General features: G+C 51.9%; 1 protein-coding gene across 1 annotated transcript in view; it reads right to left on the bottom strand.

Annotated features, from left to right (window-relative positions):
- The window catches only part of PPL (periplakin), a 45,983-nt gene that overhangs the window by 13,414 nt on the left and 12,286 nt on the right, over positions 1-20,283 (bottom strand). The window contains exons 2-9 of the mRNA XM_042921877.1: positions 11,251-11,350; positions 5,786-5,940; positions 4,933-5,053; positions 4,264-4,389; positions 4,131-4,169; positions 2,453-2,614; positions 2,237-2,344; positions 603-698 (exon numbers count right to left, since the gene is read on the bottom strand). Coding sequence (XP_042777811.1) covers positions 603-698; positions 2,237-2,344; positions 2,453-2,614; positions 4,131-4,169; positions 4,264-4,389; positions 4,933-5,053; positions 5,786-5,940; positions 11,251-11,350 — 907 coding nt within the window. The remainder of the gene's footprint in view (positions 1-602; positions 699-2,236; positions 2,345-2,452; positions 2,615-4,130; positions 4,170-4,263; positions 4,390-4,932; positions 5,054-5,785; positions 5,941-11,250; positions 11,351-20,283) is intronic.

Below are 20,283 nucleotides of genomic sequence, written 5' to 3'. Positions count from 1 at the left end.
ATGAGGCAAACACAGTGTGGTCTGCCTATACAATGGAATACAATTCAGCCATAAAAGGGAATGAAGTTATGATTCATGCCATGACATCGATGACCCTCGAAAACATGAGGTTCAAGCGAAAGAAGCCAAAGACACCAAAGTCCACATAACATGTGAGTCTAGTTTCACAAAATGTAGACTAGGAAAATTCAGAGAGAAAGAGCAAGGGGGCTGGAGGAGGGAGAACGGAGGGGTTGTTTCATGGGTGCAGACTTCTTGTCTGGGGGTTCTGGAAATCTTTCCAAGGTGAAGGCTGCACAACACTCTGAATGTTAAGCCACTGGACTGTGTGCTTAAAAGCGGCTAAGATGGCAAATTTCACATTATATATATTTCATCAAAATGAAAACCCCACACTCATTCCTGGGCTGGTCAATCAGATTCTCCAGCCCTGTCCGCCAGGGAAGACAGACCAGGGCCCAGCAAGCTCGGGGGCACACCCATGTATGCCATCAAAAGCAAGGGCACTGGGAGGCTCCCGGAGGAATCAGAGCCGAGGCCACAAGTAAGCCAGGTAGGCACTGAGTGCTCCCAGCAATGGTGCTTCAGGGCTGGCGGGGTACCTGGTGGTAGTCTTCCATGTATTTCAGGTGACTCTCCTCACAGATGAGCAGGTTCAGGTACTCCTTCCAATCTGCGTGCACAGCCTCCATGTGCGCCTGCCAAGACAAGGCGGGGGGGTGGGGGGGGGACAGGTCACTGCTTGGCAGGGTTCTGGACCAGAGAAGGGTGGGGAAGGGGGCATCTCCCTGGATGTGGCTCCCACAGAGGCACCTAGCTTCTTCTTGGGCATGGGAGGAGAGGGGACATGGTGAGGAGCCAAGCAGGGTTGCAGTGTTCGGGTACTTGGGCTGTTTACTGCGCAAGGAATAAGTAGGGCGTGCATCTTCCCAAAGTGGTGCTCTTAAAAATTCTCACAAAGGCACTGTAGAAAATTGAATGGTGTCCCTCCCCTCCCCAAATTCATGTCCACCCAGAACTCAGAATGTGACTTTATTTGGAAATAGGGTCTTTGCAGGTGTAACTAATGAAGGATCTCAAGATGAAATCATGCTAGATTTAGGGTGGGCCCCAAGTTCAATGACTGGTGTCCTTGTAAGAAAAGGAGATGAGGGGCTCCTGAGTGGCTCAGCAGTTAAGCGTCCAACCTCGCCTCGGGTCATGATATCACGGTTTGTGAGTTCAAGCCCCAAGGCAGGCTCTGTGCTGTTGGCTCGGAACCTGGAGCCTGCTTCAGATACTATTGTCTCCCTCTCTCTCTGCCCCTTCCCCACTTGTGTTCTGTCTGTCTGTTTCTCTCTCTCTCAAAAATAAACATAAAAAATTTTTTTTTTTTTTAAAAAGTAAAGGAAAGGAGATGAGGGGAGCCTGGGTGGCTCCGTGGGTTAAGCGTCTGATGTCAGCTCTGGTCACGATCTCGTGGTCTGTGAGTTCAAGCCCTGCATGGGGCTCTGTGCTGACAGCTCAGAGCCTGGAACCTGCTTTGATTTGTGTCCCATTCTTTCTGTCCCTCCCCCACTTACACTCTGTCTCTCAAAAATGAATAAATGTTCAACAAATATTAAAAAAAAAAAAAGAAAGAAAAGGATATACAGACACACAAGGGAAACAGTTATGTGACTACAGAAGCAGAGATATGAGTGAAACAGCCCCAGGCCAAGGAACCCCAAGGACTTCCAGCAAGCACTGGAAGCAAGGAGAGACACAAGAGGAGTCTGTCCTTGAGCTTCCAGAAGGGACAAGCTGCTTGCCAACACCTTGACTTCAAACTTCTGGCCTTCAGACTGTGAGACCATAGGTTTCTGTTGTCTATTCTTTTTAAAGTTTTTTTTTTTTTTTTCAGTAATCTGTACACCCAACGTGGGGCTAGAACTCATAACCCTGAGATCAAGCGTTGCACGCTCTTCTGACTGAACCAGCCGGGAGCCCCAGTTTCTGTCATTTAAAGCCACCCAGTTTGTGGTCATTTGTTAGGGCAGCCCCAGGAAGCTAGTACAAGGCACACTGCATGGGCTTGAGAAGTCCAGGGGCCAAGGGCAGGATGTGGTAAAGGGGAAGACAATGAGACCAAACATGGTCAGACCGAGCAAGTAAAGACAGCACGACAGAGCAACAGAGACACAGGATTCAGGACCCTCATCTTGGGGGCTGCCTGAGGCCACCCTGGAGGAAGCACCCCCTCCCAGGGCACACGCACCTCAATGGAGTTCCTCCCAGGGTGCTCGGCGGCCAGCAGCCGGTCCCCCTCGCTGTGCAGCTTGTTAATTCTGTCCTCTTTGGCCTCCAGGTTACGGTTGATGAAATTCTGCATGGGGGGTGGTGGTGGGGGGGGGTGGGCGGCACTCAGGGCCCGGCCGGCAGCCCTGCGCCCCCTCCCAGCCCCTCCCCAGACGCCCCAGGCCGCTGGGCCCACCTCGTACTGGCGCCTGCGGCTGGGGTAGTCGAGGTTGCGGTCACTCCAGTCATACTGCATGCGGCCCTTGGCCTGCTGGTCCAGCCAGTACAGCTCGTTGGTGCAGCGCTGCATGTAGTCTCGCAGCGTGCTCAGGTGCTGCTGCCGTGCCTGCGACGCCGCCTGCGGCAGGGGGTGGGGGACAAGGACGGGGCTGAGCCTCCCTCTGCACCTCCCCCAGGGCCCAGCTCTGGCCAGCGAGCAGAGAAGCCCGGCTCGACGCTTCCTGGCCGGACCCCCTCGGACCGGTCACTTGACCCTCCAGAATGCATTCATGCACTCAGCAAACGTCTGTGGGGCACGTGCTACATGCCGTTCACAGTAGTGAACGAAGCTGACATTTTTCCGGGAGCCTCAATTTCCTCACCTACAAAATGGGGATAACGGCTGCACTGATCTCGTAGGGCACAAAGACTGTCAAACAGTTGGTGCTCAATAAATGTGAGCATTAGCAGCTTCCACTTTTGTCTGTCACGATCCCCGTACAGAAGGCTGGGAGGACAGTAGCAAACTGCCACCACTTTCCACGTGAGAAGGGGTGGGTATGGGGCCGGGAGGAGAGGTAAGGGGGAGGGATGTTTGCTCAGCAAACGGGGACAGTAGCTAACATGTCCATGGGGCCCGCCCTGTGGCAGGGCTGTGGTAGGGCCTTCTCCCCAGCTGAGGCCCTCCTAGGAGACAAGGGCTCGAAGGAACTCCGTTTTTGTACACGTGAGGAAACCGAGGCTCCAAGAGGCTAAGTAGCTCTCTCCAAGTGTCCCCACCAACACGGGATGGAAGCGTCTGCCCCAGAGCCCCGGCATCCTCACATCTGAGGTGTCTGAACCCTTGCAGCAAGGAAGGATTTATGCATCACTTGTGCAGTTTTATTTCAATTTTTTTAATTTTTTTTTTTTTTTTTTTTTTTTTGAGACAGAGAGAATGGGCACGAGCAGGGGAGGGGCAGAGAGAGGGAGACAAAAGGTGCAAAGTAGGCTCCACGCTGATGGCAGAGCCCGATGTGGGGCTATAACTCACAAACTTCAAGATCATGACCTGGACTGAAGTCAGACACTTAACCGACTGAACCACCCAGGTGCCCTAACTTGTGCAGTTTTAAAAAGAACACATTCTTGGGAAGCCTGGGTGGATCAGTCGGTTGAATGTCTGACTCTTGATTTCAGCTCAGGTCATGATCCCACAGTTCGGGTTCGAGACCCGCATCAGGCTCTGTGCTAACAGTGCAGAGGCTGCTTGGGGTTCTCTCTCCTCTCTCTGCCCCTCTCCCGCTTGCTCACATGCATGCTCGCTCTCTCTCAAAATAAACATTAAAAAATAAAAAGCACATTCCTTAAGGATTTTGAAGTGGGAAACAAAACTTTTTCTCAAGCACATGGCATCATACTTGGTGGACAGAGAAGGTGCTTAATAAAGAGATAAAGCAGCAGATTGTAGGACGGGCCATATCCGTGGGCTCCATCACGGTTTTCCGTGAGCACAGAGCAAGGTGGGATGCTTCTCAGGTAGGGACTCAGGGTACCACCTCCTTCCCACTTACCCCTCTTGTTCTGTTTGAAACGTTTACTGCCCACGCCTCCTGTGTCCACAGCCCTGACTGCCCAGCCCTCCTCCCTCCCCATTCCCTGGGGGCCTCGCTCACCAGCAGTTTCTGGTACTTGGCCTGGAGGTCGCTGTTCTCCTGCGGACAGAGTCGAGCGAATGGGTTGAGGTGGGGGCCGCAGGCATGAGCCCCTCCCTCCCCAGGTCCAGGCCCGCTCCACCACTGTGCACACCTTGCCCCCGTCCTTGGCCAGGTGGGGCCCGATGGCCTTGACCTCATTGTGGAAGATATTGTGGTGCTCCACCTGCTGATCAACCAGCGGCAGGTCTGTCCCAAAGTTCTGGCTGCTCAGTTTGTCCTGGGAGGGTGGAGAGGACCGGCAGAGGGTGGGCGAGGGCCGGGGGACTCACAGCCCCCCCTCCCCCACCAAGAACCAAGGAGGGAGCCAAGGGTCCCTGGGAGAGATGCAGGGAGACACTGTCCCCTTTACCACAGTGTCCTCTCACTGAATCTCACTGTCACCTCTGAGGCCCACACGGTTGTTTCCATTGCACACGTGGGGAAACAGAGGCCTGGCCCAGGTCAGGCCACTGAGAGAAGACCACTGGCTCCAGCAGCCACGCTTCTCCGTGGCGGAGGGCATAGGAAGGACAGCAGCCGGCCGCTCCTTCTAGCCAGCCAGGACCCCAACGACCAGAGCTGGAGAACAATTGCAGGACGGTCCCCATCTCCACCACTTCTGCTGGGTGACCCTGGGCGAGACGCTACACCTCTCTGAGCCTTGCCCTTTTCCCCGATACAGACGTCGGGAAACATCAGGAACACCACACTCAGAGGCAGGACCGTGGTACCCATTACATGGCGGGGTCCACCCCGCCCACAGCTGAAGCCTGGGCCGTACCAGCTTTTCATCCACCAGCGCCGCCCAGTTGACCTGGGGGTCTACCTCCTTCACCACCAGGTTGTATATCTGCTTGTGTTTCCCGCGGAGGTTGGTCACACGCTCCTTCAGCTGACGGATGCTGAGTGGGAAGAATGGCCATGCTAGTCAGTGGGGCCAGTTGGTAGGCCCTCTGCCCATGTCCCTTCCCCCAACAGGGGCCTCATACCCCAGACCCCGGCCTGGGGCTTTCTGCTTAGTGGCCTGGAGGCACAGGATGACCCGGCAGCCTTGGGTTCCAGTCACTGATACCCTCCCTCATCCTTCCTTCCCCTATCAGCATTTCCCCAGGGCCTACAGTGTGCCCAGAACCATAGAAGGTTCTGGAAGAAATGATCAGGTTCACTGCTCTCTGGAGCCTCCCAGCGAGCAGGAACCACAGGGGTGGTGTGGACCGTGACAGGAACAGCACAGGGGGTTGTGGGGGCATCAAGAGACCCTTGCTCCTGCCAGGGTGGGGAGTGCAGAACAAGGTGGGAGGCACCGTGGGTGCCGACCTATCCACATCTGTACTGAGGGGAGAGCCATGAGCACGGGAAGCTGGCTGGGGGGTCAGGCAGTGTGACAGAGTGCTCAAGAGCTTGGAGGTTAGACAGCATGGTGGTCAGGGAGCTGTGGTCACACTATGACCAGAACAGCCTGGGCCTCAGTTTCCCTGACTACAAAATGGGTTGTCATGAGGATAACACGAAGTGTTTGGCATGTGTGTGGCATCCACTTAGCCCTCAGTAAACCCTGACTTGGGCTCTGGGATGCTGAGCAAGCCTGCAGTCCTCCTGCCCTGTGTCAGGAACGCAAAGCGGAGGGGACCTACTCTTCGGCAATCATGTCTCCTTGGGGATGCTTCATGTGCTTGGCGATGGCCGCGTCTGCCTCCAGCACGTACAGTAGCTTCTCGGAATCCGACACCTTCTGCAGGGTCGTGTCCCGGTGCTCAGGCTGTCTGCCCTCCTGCAGCCGGGCCAGGTCCTGTGACAGTCAAGACAGAGAGGCAGACAGCAGATGGGGATTCAGTGGGTGTGGTGGGGGTGGGAGGATAAGGAGGAGACAGCCAGCACGGGGCCCCCTGGTCCTGCCTCACTTCTCCTCTGCCTCTCAACAAACAGCCCAAGTGCCCACTTTTGGGGGCTCTGACACATAGCTGCAAATGAAGAGGCACAGCCTTGCTCAGCCCCGTCAGGGAGACCACCAGGTAAAGAGATAAGCCTCACAAAGGTGACTACAAGTTCGAACATGTCAGTGTTTCCCAAGTAAACACACCAGAGGTTGAATAGCGGGGACTTGCTTTTATTTGTTTTTTAGTTTTATTTTTGCGAGACAGAGAAAGAGACCACACATGTGCACACGGGGGAAGGGCAGAGCAATCTACATTCAGCTCAGAGCCCCATGTGGGGCTCCATCTCATGACTGTGATATCATGACCTGAGCTGAAATCAAGAATCAGAAACTTAACTGACTGAGCCACCAGGTGCCCTGGGGACCTACTTTAAGATCCAATGGTCAGTGAGCCTCCTGGGAGGTTATGACACCAGCTAAGAACTAAGGATGAAAGAAAAGAGTGTTCTAGGCAGAGGGAACAGCCTGTGCAAAGGCCCTGAGGCAGGAAAGGGCAAGCACATGGCTGGAAGGCAGGCCGGAGGAGGAAGTGGGAAGGGCACCAAGCAAAAAGGCCCCTCTGTGTCCTTAAAGGCAAAGCCTTAGGGCTCTACAGGGTAGGAGCGGAGCCTAAGAGGACAGTGAAGTCAGGAGTTGTGACAGGGCCAGGTGGGAGCTGAGGGTGGCCGATGCTGGGGTGGCATCTGCAGAAATGGTGAGAGTAAACAAAGGGTGGATATTTGGAAGGTACAATCAGTGTCGCCGATGAGCCCAGGGTCTCTGCTTGTTTAGGGAAGAATAACGAACTGGCAGTCAGGACAGCAGGTGTCTAAACATAGCCTATGAATTCACTTAGTCAACATTCCTGAAGCCCAGCCACATGCTGTGTGGGGCTCCAGGGACCCCAGGCCAGCGGGAATGCCTGCGCTGTTGCGTTACCGGAAGTAACACGGGGGGGCCCCCAGAGGAGCCAGTGCCCTCCCCAGCTGGGCCTCAGGGCCCCCGTTGCTGCCACGGGGATAAGGAAGAGGTGTCCAAGTGAACTGAGGAATTTCTCACCTCTAAAAAGATGGATCCACCGACAGGCTCTGTCAGGGATGAGCCTTGGGGATTGCAAAGCAAGAGAAGCCAAAGGCCACATGGTGTGGGGCTGTGCTTGTGTGAACTGTCCTGGATCGGCTAATCCACAGAGACAGACAGTAGATGAGCGGTTGCCAGTGGCTCAGGTGGAAACAGGAACTAACAGTAAATGAGCACAAGGGATCTTATTTGGGGGTGAAAATGTTCTAAAACCCGTTTATGGAAACGGCCGCACCACTCAGTGAAGTTACTAAAAATCGCTGCATCGTAAACCTGGAGCGAGAGCATTTTGACATGTAAACTCCGCCTCAGATCAGCCTGTTACAGAAGCAAAAGTGAGTGGAGGTGATGTGGTGCCTGGTCCAGAGAGCCCTCGGAGGAAGGAAGAAAAGGTGTTCAGCCCATGTGTCCCCGCCCAACTCCAGGAAGACAGAGGGGCGAGTGGGGCCAGGCGCCCGGAGGGGCTTGAGTCTGGCCAGTTAAAAAAAAAAAAAAAAATACAACAAAACATCATGGTTCTTGGCTTGGATGGAATTTTATCCACTCTATCATTTGCAGCAGACCTGCAGCTCTCCTGGGCACTTACAGTGTCAAAGATTAATTTTGCAAAAGGGGGAAGTAAATTAATCATTACCTCATTCATGCAAGTGCTGTGTGGGAATGTAGGCCTGCTTGAAACATGGCAGCTGGGATGAGAAAGAGAACATCTAGCTGAGAGATGCCATGTAGGAGTTCAAGAGTTCACAGTCGGGCAAAACAGATCGATGGTGATAGGGGTCAGCCTGGTGGTTACCTCTGGGGGATGTGGATTGGGAAGGTCACAAGCCAGCTCTCCGGACATGTTCTCTATCTTCACCTGAGCAGTGGTCACACGGTTACTTTCTATATACCTTACAGAATGTATAGCTCAAGTAAAAGGTTTTTACAAGTAAAAACAAATTATACGGACTGATGTATCTAATAAATGACACAGGGCGCCTGGGTGTCTCAGTCGGTTAAGCATCTAACTCTTGATTCGGCTCAGGTCGCGATCTTACTGTTCCTGAGTTCAAGCCCCATGTTGGGCTCTGTGCTGACAAGTGCAGAGTCTGCTTGAGATTCTGTCTGTCTCTCCCTCTCTGCCCCTCCCCTGCTCATGCTCTGCCTCTGTCGAAAATAAATAAATGTTAAAAAAAAAAAATTTTATTAAAAAAAATTATACACGTGCTGATGGTCAGATGAGTGATAAAGCAAATCTAGATGTTACTGGTGGAATCTGGGGAGGAGAGATATGGATGCTCTCTGTGAAACTCTTTCAACTTCCTCCACTTTTAAAAGTTTGGCATAAAAGGTCACATGTGGTCATGTTGTACGATTCTGTTTATATGAAATATACAGAAGTAAATCCATAGACACAGAAAGCAGATTAGGGTTTCTGGGGGCTGCAGGGAAGGGGAACAGGGAGCGACTGCCTTTGGGTATGGGATTCCCTTTGGGGGAACAGAAATGTCTTAGAAACAGACAGACGTGGTAGGGGTCCAAATACCACTGACTTATATCCTTTAAATGGTTAATTTTATGTTATGTGACTCTCACTTCAATTTAAGAAAACAGGAAAATTCAAGAGAATTTTTGGGTAATTAAACAGTGATGTTTTCTTCTGAGAAATGATAGGAAGGAAGGAAAGAAGAAAGAAAAAGATTAGTTCCTATGGTCATCAGAACACAGTTTCTTTTATCAGGTGTGTTCATTTGAAGTTAAAAAACAGTTCAAAATTATTCCCCAGGCACATCCTTGTTACCATGAGTCATTAAGCAAATAAAATCAGAGCACTAGACCCTCCTATTCACACACGCACGCCTGCGTGCACGCATGGGAAAAGGTCAAAAGATACACCAAAATGTTAATAGCTGATCAATTTCTCTGGTGGTGGAATTATACATGATTTTAATTTGCTTTGTTATACTTGTTTGTTGGTTCTGAAATATTTGTAACAAACCCATATTCCTTTTATTAGGACAAAATTAGGACACACCCAAAAAGCTGTTTTCATTTAGGAAATAAAATAGCACGACACCCTATGAAGAGAGGAGTAAAGATTCCTGGGATGCCTGGGTGGCTCATTGGTTAAGTGTCTGACTTCGGCTCAGGTCATCATCTCAGGGTCCTGAGTTCAAGCCCCATATCGGGCTCTGGTGTTGACAGTGTGGAGCCTGCTTGGGATTCTCTCTCTCCCCTCTCCCCCTCTGTCCCTCCCCTGCTCTGTCAAAATAAATAGATAAGCTTAAAAAAAAAAAGATTAAGGGGCATCTGGGTGGCTCAAACTATTAAGTGTCCGAAGAGTTCTAGCTGTGGCTCCCTCTCTCTGCCCCAACCCTGCTAATGCCGTCTCTCTCTCTCTCTCTCTCTCTCTCTCTCTCTCTCTCTCTCAAAAATAAAACAAAAGGGGAAAAAAATTTAAAAAAAAAACCCAAAACTACAGAGGAGCTGGGACAGAGCTGCGGCCTGAACAAAAAGCTAGCAGCGGGGGAGGGTGGACACCTGCATGGTCACAGGGAGGGACAGCTCCCCCGTGACCTGTCCACCTTCCATCCCCAACTCCGCTGGAACCGCCTCTTGGTCACGCTCCTGGGTAGGAATGCAGATGAAATACAGACCATCAAGTTCATATTCCAGATAAATGATGGATAACTTTGTATTATAAGTATATCCCATAGTGTTCTCAAAGTCAAATTTAACTGGATGTTCAGTATTCTTGTTTTCTAAATCTGGCAACCAGACCTCTGGGATGCTTCTGGGGCTAGCTCTGTCACTGACTAGTCACCCTCGCCCTCTCTGAACCTCAGTTTCTCCAGCTACAAAATGGGTATAGGCTCAACCACACTGGGCTGGTGGGGGGCTCAAAGAGAAGATGATTGGGGGCGCCTGGGTGGCTAAGTCGGCTGAGCGTCCAACTCTTGATTTCGGTTCAGTTCATGATCCCAGGGTTTTGGGGATCAAACCCCATATCGGGCTCTGTGTTGACAGCATGGAACCTGCTTGGGATTCCCTCTCTCTCCCTCTCAAAATAAATAAACTTAAAAAAGAGAGAGAGAGGGGCGCCTGGGTGGCTCAGTCGGTTAAGCGTCCGACTTCGGCTCAGGCCATGATCTCACGGTCCGTGAGTTCGAGCCCCGCGTTGGGCTCTGTGCTGACAGCTCAGAGCTTGGAGCCTGCTTTAGATTCTGTGTCTCCCTCTCTCTCTGACCCTCCCCCATTCATGCTCTGTGTCTCTCTGTCTCAAAAATAAATAAACATTAAAAAATTAAAAAAAAAAAAGAGAGAAGATGATCATCTTGGCAGCTCACAGGTGTGGGGGCAGCTCCAATGTCCCACACAGTACAGACTCCTCAGAAGAGTATGGCTCAGAGCAGTTGTTAGCCCATGTCACAGACGAGGAAACTGAGACACAGACAGGGAACATGATTTTCCCAGCTTTCTCTCCTCTGCAAGAGGAGGATAGCACGCAACTAAGGAGTGGCAGGTGTAGTATAAGAAGAATAAGGATATGATGATAATATTGAGCCCTGAAGTACACCTGTTTAATCTCATCGAATCTTTACAGCAGCCCGGAGGTGGGGATGATCCCTCTTACCCTCTCAGAGGGAATCACATGCACAGAGAGGTAACGTGACTTGCCCAAGGTCACACAGTAAGTGGCAAAGCTGGGATCCCAAGCAGGGCCTGGCTCCTGAGACCACGATTCTCCTCCAGATAGGGTTCATAAACTGCAGGAACTTGGCCCCCAGGGTGGGGGGCACTGATGGGTGCCCATTATCAACAGCAATAATGACGTTTCTCCATCTCAGCACTACTGACATTTGGGGCTTGATCACTCTGTGTGGGGGGCCGTCCTGTGCCCTGTAGGGTGTTTATCGGCATCCCTGGCCCCCACCCACTAGATGCCCAACCACCACACTCCCCAAGTTGTGACGGCTAAAAATGTCTCCAGATATGTCCACGTGTTCTCCGGGGGGGGGGGGGGGGGGACAGAATCCACCCCACCCCCACCCCCTGGTGAGAACCACTGGATCAGACGAGACTGGCGGCACAGGGGGACACAGGGGGGCACAGGGGGGCACTCACACTCTGCATCTTGGCCTCCGTGTCCACGATGTTCTTCTCCACCTGGTCGGCATTCTTCTGCAACTGCTCGATCAGATCGGACAGCTCCTTGTTAGAGATGCTGTGGGCACAAGACAGGAGGTGGGCCAGGGTCCCCACCAGCCTCAGAGGGAGCCCCCCCCCACCCCCGCCCTGGGGTGACATCACTAAAGCCACAGAGATGAGGCAGCATGGGGCAAGGGCTTCTATTTTTCCATGTTGGCAGAACACCCTCACTGTGTTCTTTTTTCCCCCTGTTTTTTACTGAGATAGAATTCACATACCATAAAATTCAACCTTTCAAAACCTCTAATTCAGTGGGTTTTAGCGTACTCACAAGGTTACACAGCTATCATCGCTATCTAGTTCCAGAACATTTTTGTCACCCCAAAAGAAACCCCATTAGCAGCCACTCCCCATTGTCTCTCCCCCCAGCCCCCACTACTCTACTTTCTATCCCTATAGATTTGCCTCTTCTAGACATCTCACACAAATGCGATCGTATAATGTATCTGGCTTCTTTTAATTAGCATGGTATTTCTGAGGTTCATTTAGGTTATAGCACATGACATTCCTTTTTATGGCTGAATAAGGTTCCACTGCATGAATAGATCACATTTTGTTTATCTAGTCCTTAGTTGATGGACATTTGAGTTGTTTCCACCTTTTGGCCATTAGGAATCATGCTGCTGTGAACATTCCGACCCAAGTTTTCATGCAAGCTATTGAGGATTAAATATCTGGCACTTTCAATCTATGCACTCAGAATAAACTCTACGGAAACACAATGACATTACGTTCTACCTGGACACTTGGTCGCCTGCACACATCAAAGCCTAACCCTGCCCTCTCTTGCTGAAAAGCGGGCCTTGGCATGTATCATGATCAAGTCAGAGCTGGGTTAGCACCAAACTGAGACTTGAAATCAGAAGAGTTTTCTGATTCCACGTAGCTTTCCGGGTGGGGTGTGAGAACGGGAGGGAGGTTGTGCAGGCAAAGAGCTGGGCACCTATTTGGTCCCAAAGGTTTGTGGTTATAGTTGTTAAGGAGCGTTACTGATGTGTACGCAGCCCCGCCTCTATTGTTGTTTTCCTTCAACAAAGGAAGAAACAGGGGCGCCTGGGTGGCTCAGTCGGTTAAGCGTCCAACTTCGGCTCAGGTCACGATCTCGCGGTCCGTGGGTTCGAGCCCCGCGTCAGGCTCTGGGCAGATGGCTCAGAGCCTGGAGCCTGTTTCCGATTCTGTGTCTCCCTCTGTCTATGCCCCTTCCCCGTTCATGCTCTGTCTCTCTCTGTCTCAAAAATAAATAAACGTTAAAAAAAAAATTTAAGAAAAAAACAAAGGAAGAAACAAAAAACAGAGAGGGAATGCAACTTGGCCAATGTCACCCAGCCAGTCAGTAATGGTCAAGATTAGCACTTAATTCCCCAATCTCCATTGAAAACCCTTTTGTAATGACTCCACAGAGGAGCCCAGGCAGCCCAGAACCCAGAAGTTTCATTCCACCTGCACACATTAAGCGCCTACTGTGTGCCAGGCCCAGCACTGCACACAGACAAAGCCTCACCCTCTGAGAGGTCACCCCGCTAGATGGGGAGGAAATCAGCATTTACAAAAATAGTCACAAGATTGAGATAGAGGGCTAGGGATGCTCAGAGGAGCCTCCTGGCTGGTGGGTGGGGATGGGACTGGTCACTGAAGGCTTCCTGAAAGAGGTATGGGGGCTAGGTTCTGAAGAATGAGGAAGAGTTTGGGGTCTAGGCATGTCCCTCGAGGTGGGTCAGCCCAGGGCAGGTCAGGCCACCCCCTCTTCAGAGTGGAATTTCCAAATCAAGGCCTGGGACCCACCTACTGTGGCATGAAACATTCAGATTCCCAAGCCCTAACCCAGACCCTCTGAATCTGCATCTCCAGAGCTGAGCCCAGGAAGGTGTATTATTATTGCTTTTGCTTATACAGGTTCTCCAAGGGACACTGATACCCCCGGATTTCAGGGTCCACCACTGCAGGTATTACTGGTACGGGTGGGGGGAGAGCCGAGGAGGGGGTCAGAGACTGGCACAGCAAACAAAACCTGTGAGCCTGTCCATCCATGCCTCAAACCCTGCCTGAGAGCCTGCTCTGTGCCAGGCCTGGACACACAGGAACCAGGGGAAAGAAACAAGACCCAGGCTGCACCCTCTGCTAAGTCAATCAAGGAGGCAGCCTTTCCTAAAGTAGGGTCCCAGAAACCCCAGTCCTGTAAATCACTCCTAGAACAAAGGCTTTGTCAGTCAAGGCAGTTAGGAAAACCTGGCCCCTCTAGAAGTCCATGAGCCAGTAAAGGCTCTGAGCAGTCCTGCAGCACAGAAAGGTGGTATTCAGCGGAGAAGGCAAGGAAGGCTGAGAAGAAAGGAGTATGTGTAGAGGATCCCAGTAAGGAAGGGCTACCAGGTCATGGGCTGAGCCCAGAACCCCCACGGCCTGGCTTGTCAGACCACGTGGGGAACATGAGCATTTCCAGGCCCCTCCCCACATAGAACCACTGATCCTCAGCCTGGCCTGCTGCACTCAGATGGAGTGAATCTGAACCCAAAGAGTTAACCCATGACTGCTCGAGCCAGCATGGGGAAGGTGCAATGTGGAGTAGGTGGGAGCCTTTGGCCTGGCCCAGCCCCACCTCAGGACATGCGGCCAGCTCCCAAACCAGGCCCTTCATTGACTGGGCAGTGTGAGGAAAGCGCCTCCTGGACCCTGCCTGGACCCAGCCAAAGCCCAGCACCACAAGGGGACAAAGGAGGGGGTCGAACAGCCAGTCCCGGGAACCTGGTGTTCCTGGCAGAGAAGAAAGGAGGGTTCAGTGGGAGCTTCTGGCCAGACAGGCATGAGTTCCAAGTCCAGAGAGGGCATTTTCTGCTTGGACCATCTCAGGCAAGCGCCTTTCCCTCGAGGTGCCTCAGTTTACCCATCTGTTAACAGGAGATGACCACCAAGGCATCACGGTAATGTGACGATGCACATGCTTCACCAGACATCAGGCATGTTCACAGGCACCGCCTCGACAACACCCTCACCCCAAGCCCCTGGGAAGGTTTGTGTGACACTTTATGGATAGGTTATAGGAAACCAAGGTTCAGAGATGTCAAGGTGCTTGCCCAGCGTTACACAGCTTGTGAATGAGGCTCCCAGACTCTCTTCTGAGTCAGTCTTGCTCCACAGGCCACTTCGTCAAACACTGGGCTCACAGTTCCTCACAGGGGCACTGGGAAAAAAGTCACAAGCCAACCTCCAGCAACAACTGCTGTCCCCAAAATACTACGAGCTCAGATTTACTTTCCACACGCCAGGCTCTCCACTCATTTCTTACTTAATTTTCATGACAACTCTGGGAGGTAAGTGTTGGCCCAGTGGGTAATCATCTTATTATCCCCACTTTGCAGGTGTGGAATCTGAGGACCCACGAGTTTCAGTAACTTTCCTAAAGTCACACAGTAATTAAGTGTTAGAGCCAGGATTCCAACCCAGGCAGGCCCCCAAGTCGATGCCTTTAATGACCCCATGTGACAATCCTACAGGACTGCCAGCACATCCTAGGCATGTAACAGATGAACTTACAATGCCAAGTGCCCTAGGCCACAATGGGATATCACTTCTCACCCACTAAAAAGGTAATAATCAAAAAGACCGTAACGATTTGGTGACAAGGATACAGAGAAATCAGAACCCTTGCTCACAGCTCGTGGGAACTGTAAAATGGTGGGGCTGCTTTGGAAATTCTGGAAGTTGCTCCCTCAAAAAGTTAAACCTATGGGCGCCTGGGTGGCTCAGTCAGTTGAGCATCCGACTTTGGATGAGATCATGATCTCACGGTTTGTGAGTTCGATCCCCGTGTCAGGCTCTGTGCTGACTGCTTGGAGCCTGGAGCCTACTTCCGATTCTCTGTCTCCCTCTCTTTATCTTCCCCTCCCCCGGTCATGCTCTGTCTCTCAAAAAATAAATAATCGTTAAAAAAATTTAAAAAACAAAAACGAAAACAAAAGTTAAACATAAAGTTGCCACATGACCCAGCAATTCCATTCCTAAGTATCTTCCCAAAAGAAATTAAAACATAGGTCCACATGAAAACTTGAATCAAACACAAATGTTCATAATAGCACTATTGACAAGAGCCCCCAAATGGAAAAAACACAAATGTTCATCAACTGATGAATGGATACACAAAATGTGGAAGATTCATACAATGGAATAGTACTTAGCATAAAAAGGAGGCACAAACTGACACCTGCTAGAGCGTGGATGAACTGCAAAACCATCACACTGATAGGAGATAGACACAAAATGTCACATACAGTATGACTCCATCTATATGAAGTATCTAGAATAGGCCAATCCATAGAAGCAGAAAGCGTATTAGTGGCTGCCCAGGCTGAGTGGGGGCGAGGGGGTGGGCAGGAGGGCCGTCAAATAAGCTCTGAAGGGTTATGGGGTATCTTTTTGGGGTGATGAAAATATTCTAAAGCTGGTTGTGGTGATAGTTGTGTAATTAAAAACCACTTAAATGTACACCTTAAACGAGTAAATGGTACAGTATGTGGGTTATCTCTCAATAAAGCTGATACCAGGGCACTGGGTGGCTTAGCTAGTTGAGGGTCCAACTTTGGCTCAGGTCATGATCACACGGCTCATGAGTTTGAGCCCCGCATCGGGCTCTCTGCTGTCAGCACAGAGCCCGCTTTGGATCCTCTGTCCCCCTTTCTCTCTGTCCCTCCCTTCTTGTCTCTCTGCCCCTCCCCCACTCTTGCATGCTCTCAAAAATAAACATTGAAAAATAAATAAGTACATAAATAAATAAAGCTGAAAACAAAAATATTGTCAAGTGCCATTTTTAAGTGATAGGGATGTGTTTCTTCTTCTGCCAACCTCTGAGCCCTCCTGCCTTTTATCCTGTTTTCCATGAAAGCTAGACCAGTTCCAGGCTATGCTCAGCTGTCTGGAAGATGCTAGTTAACACACAGAGTCCACCACTTGCCCATCAGTGCTAAGCAAGTCACATACAGATTCGTTTCTTTAATCCTACCAGAGCCTGCAGTAGCAATGTTCTCCAATTTTACAGATGGGGAAACTGAGGCACAAAGTGATTCAATAACTTGGCCACAGTCTGATTGCCAGAAAACAAGGAGAGCTGGGGTTCTAAGCCAGGCCTCTGGAACACAGTCCTAGCACTTTTGCCTTGTGGGTTTGGATCCTGAATGAGAAGCCCCATAAGATCCTGCATTTTGGCCAGGAGAGCCCAGGGCACTGTTCTTCTGAGAGCTCAAAGCCTCCTGCCAGGAGTGCAGGAATGTGGGCAGGTCAGGAACTTGCAGGGAGGGGGCACAGATCCCCAAAGGGCTGGGAACTGGCCTGGCAGGTCCAGCTTTTCATCTCACTAATAAGTCCCACCGGGGCAGCCAGATGGGGCATCAGCCTGACTGATGGAGACCAAGATACAGCCCTTCCCCACCACCCCCGTCCAGTCCTGTTGCACCCACAGAGATGACAATCACCAGCTGAGCCAGGAAAGCTGAGGTGCCCCCACCCCGGAAAAGGCAGGCAGGTCTGAGTGACAGGCTTAGAGAGGGACACACCCAGCCTCCTTCTACTTACTCAGAAGTTTAACATGGACACAGGTTCTCAGGGCAGTGGCCTTTGGCACTAGAAGGTGTCTGGGAAGCCATCCAGCCCCACCTGCTCATTACACAGACGAGCAAACCATGGCCCTCGGAAGCAAAGGCCCCTACCCAAACTCATAGAGGAGGTGGCCGGTATCTGGAGCCAGATAGGGTTCAAATCCTGACTGTGCCAACCATTGGTATAACCTTGGAGAAACTGCTTGATGTTCCCGAACCTCTGTTTCACCATCTGTAAAATGGGAATAGTCCATCCTCCCTAGCTGAGTGAGGTGGGTGGGGGAGGGTCAGGAACATTTCTAGAAACACCTGAATTGAGTTTCAAAGACCATTTTGGGGTTCATGGACCGAGCTAGAGGTTCAGGGAAGCCTCTGGAGTCCCCAAAGCAGATCAGAGATCATTTAGGTGCACGAGTGGGGTGTCCCTGGTTTCACCAGCGCCTAATCAGTATCTGGTGCCTAGGAGACGTTTAAACAGTACTCGTTCAGTGAAGGAACTCAAATTATCCAGCACATCGCAGGGGCCTCACGAATGGTGAGGATGACCATTCATTCACACAACACGTGTTCATTGCACTTGTACTCCCCACGGTGGGGGTGCCAGTCACAATGCTCCTGAGCCCTCACACCACTCCCCGAGCTGTGCACACAGACTCCTGCTGCCAGTGGCACTTGGTTCTGTAGAACAGGTTCCTTCTGAAAAATCAGTAAGTTCACAGTGGAAAGGACAGAAGCCATGTCGACAGGGTAGAAATCCCGACACTGGGTACCAAGGAGGACACAAGATTGCTTCCAAGGAACCCTTTCCAATATATGACCTCCACCTCATGGCGGGGAGCCAGCAGACAAGCCCAGACTGCGGGACGGTCTACAAAACACCTGACCAGCCCTCTTCAAAAGCATCAAGGTAACGAAAGACAAGACCGAGGAAGTGTTAGCCCGGAGGAGTCAAGGAGATGTGATTCTGCTAAATGCAGTGTGAGGTCCTGGAACAGAAAAAGGACATTAGGGGAAAACTGGGGAGTCAGAAATGAGTCTATAGTTCAGCTTTTTTTTTTTAAGTTTATTTATTCATTTTTGAGAGAGACAGAGACAGTGTGGTGTGAGCAGGGGAGGGGCAGAGAGAGAAGGAGAGAGAGGATCCCAAGCAGGCTCTGCACCATCAGCACAGAGCCTGACATGGGGCCCAAACCCACGGGCCTGACCTGACTGAGCCACCCAGGCACCCCTAATCTATAGTTTAGTTTTTAAAGAAAAGTTTCCTTCCAGATTTCTGGGTTTTCCGGCAAACCCCTACAGGAGCGGATGCTTCTTGGTGACAGGAATGGCATCCGGGACAATCCCCTATGGATAGGCAGAGAGGAGGTGGGGTGCCGTGGCCCAAGACCCCACCTGGTAAAGGCTGGTGGGACTCAGGATACAGCTGTCTCCACAACAGCCCCCTCAGCCCAGCCCAGGTGCTGCTGTGAGGGCTACACAAGCAGGTGGGGGTCACCGGCAGATTGGGGCCCATTTCTCCAGAGAATGGGCCCTCATTTTCTTCACCTGGGCTGAGGAAGCCAGAGTCTGGCAAGGGCCCAGGAGGGCGAGGGTCCTGTCCAAGGTGCCCCATTTATGTGGCCTCGCCTGCGAATGAGACTCCTGGCACAAGGAAGGAAAAATGGGGGGCAGGCTGGTCAGGGGGCTACCTGACATGTCCTCAGAGCCCTGGGCCAGGTTTGAGGACACGTTGAGGGACAAACAAGGGCTTTTTGGGTCTGAGCCGCAGGCGCCAGCCTGGAACAGGTACCTCTTTGTGTCCAGGATGTACTCAGAGAATTAGAACTGCAGGGAGAGAGTGTGAGAGCCTTAAATGGCATCAGGTACTCCATTCTCTCACCAGGAGTTAGAAACTCAATAATCACAGTCCAACCTGCTTTAGAGGTGGCCACTCACAGCCCAGTAGGTCAGCAGCAATGTGGGGAGCTGGTCAGCTGGCCAGCAGGGGTGCTGTCCAGAGAAATGGGGACAGAGGTGGCACCCAGATCATCTAGACACCATAGATGGAGTACATGGGCAGGAAAAGAGAACACAGGCATCTCAGGAGACACTCATCCACCCCCCACCCCCCCCCCCCACCCCCACCCCCCCACCGCTAGGCCCCTCTTCCCACTTTAATTCTGTGCAGGTGTCCCTCACCCTTTTCCACAGCTCAAGGGGTAGTATGGCCTAATGATTAAAGCACCCAGAAAGAAGGCAGCTGGCCTGGATTTGAATCCTGTCTCAGTCCTTACTACACTGTGAATTACTCAGCCTCTCCGAGCCTCAGTTTCCCCATCTGTCAGTGGGGGTCATCACAAAACGCATGCCACCGAGCTGGGCCAGGGGTTAAATGAGAAAATGCTGCTGCATGGGACAGCCTGGGCTCTCTGCTTCCACTTGGGGTCACTGTCCAGAGACCTGGGCTCCTTTTAAGGAGCTGATAAAAGCCAGCAGCCCAGTCCCAATGTCAGAACCCGCTGGCACCGGGAAGCTAAAGAAAGCTACCGTGCCATTCACACTGATCCTTGTACAAGCCAAGACATGCTCTGGCTCCTCCTTGAGGATGTCGCCTCGCCCAGGCACGGGAGCTTCTCAGGTAACTTCAACATTTGGACATGTGTCCCCCTGTCCATGCAGGGAGAGGCTGGTGTGCATATACGGGCAGTGAGGCTGCTGGGAGGGTGTGGGTCCCAGGCCTGGTGGGGCCGAACTATCTTGGGATTGGGCTTAGAATCAGATGTGGGATTTGAAGGCCGTGGGTGTTTCCACCACAGGGTTTCTGTTGTTCTCAAGACTTTCCCCTGTCTGCAGGAGGGAAACCACACAAGCGGCAAGATGGGCCTGTCTACCTGGTTGTTCAAGCAGAACCCCAGATGCCCGCCTTCCCCTCCCCTGGTTCCTCCTGGGAACCAATCTCCTGTGCCTCCACCCTCCCTGTGCTCCACGGTCTCAACCTGATCAAGGCTGCTGTCGCTCACCTGGACCACTGTCCACGCCCAACTGTCTCCCGAGCCAGCGTCAGTGCATTTCAACAATGCAACCAGATCTCACCACTGTCCGGCCTCCAACTTGCCAGGGCGCCCAAATGCTCTGAGACCAGAGCTCACGCTCCTGCCCACAGCCTACAGGACCCTCAGCCCTCAACCTGTGCCCAGCTTTTTCTTCCTCAGGGCTTTTGCAGCGGCTGTGCCTTCTATGGGTCTCTGTCCCTAGATCTCCTCCGGGACCATCCTGGCTAAGACTTGGTTTACTGGCTACAGGCCCATTGGTTTACTGGCTACAGGCTCAGCCTCTCTATCTCCTTCCCGAGTCTGCTTCCCAGCCTCCGCCCTCCACGAGAGACCCA

This window comes from Panthera leo, chromosome E3 (assembly GCF_018350215.1).
Source record: "Panthera leo isolate Ple1 chromosome E3, P.leo_Ple1_pat1.1, whole genome shotgun sequence".
Classification (NCBI taxonomy): Eukaryota; Metazoa; Chordata; class Mammalia; order Carnivora; family Felidae; genus Panthera; species Panthera leo.
The sequence above is the reverse complement of the archived record's forward strand: the minus strand, read 5'-3'. Positions and strand labels throughout refer to the sequence as shown.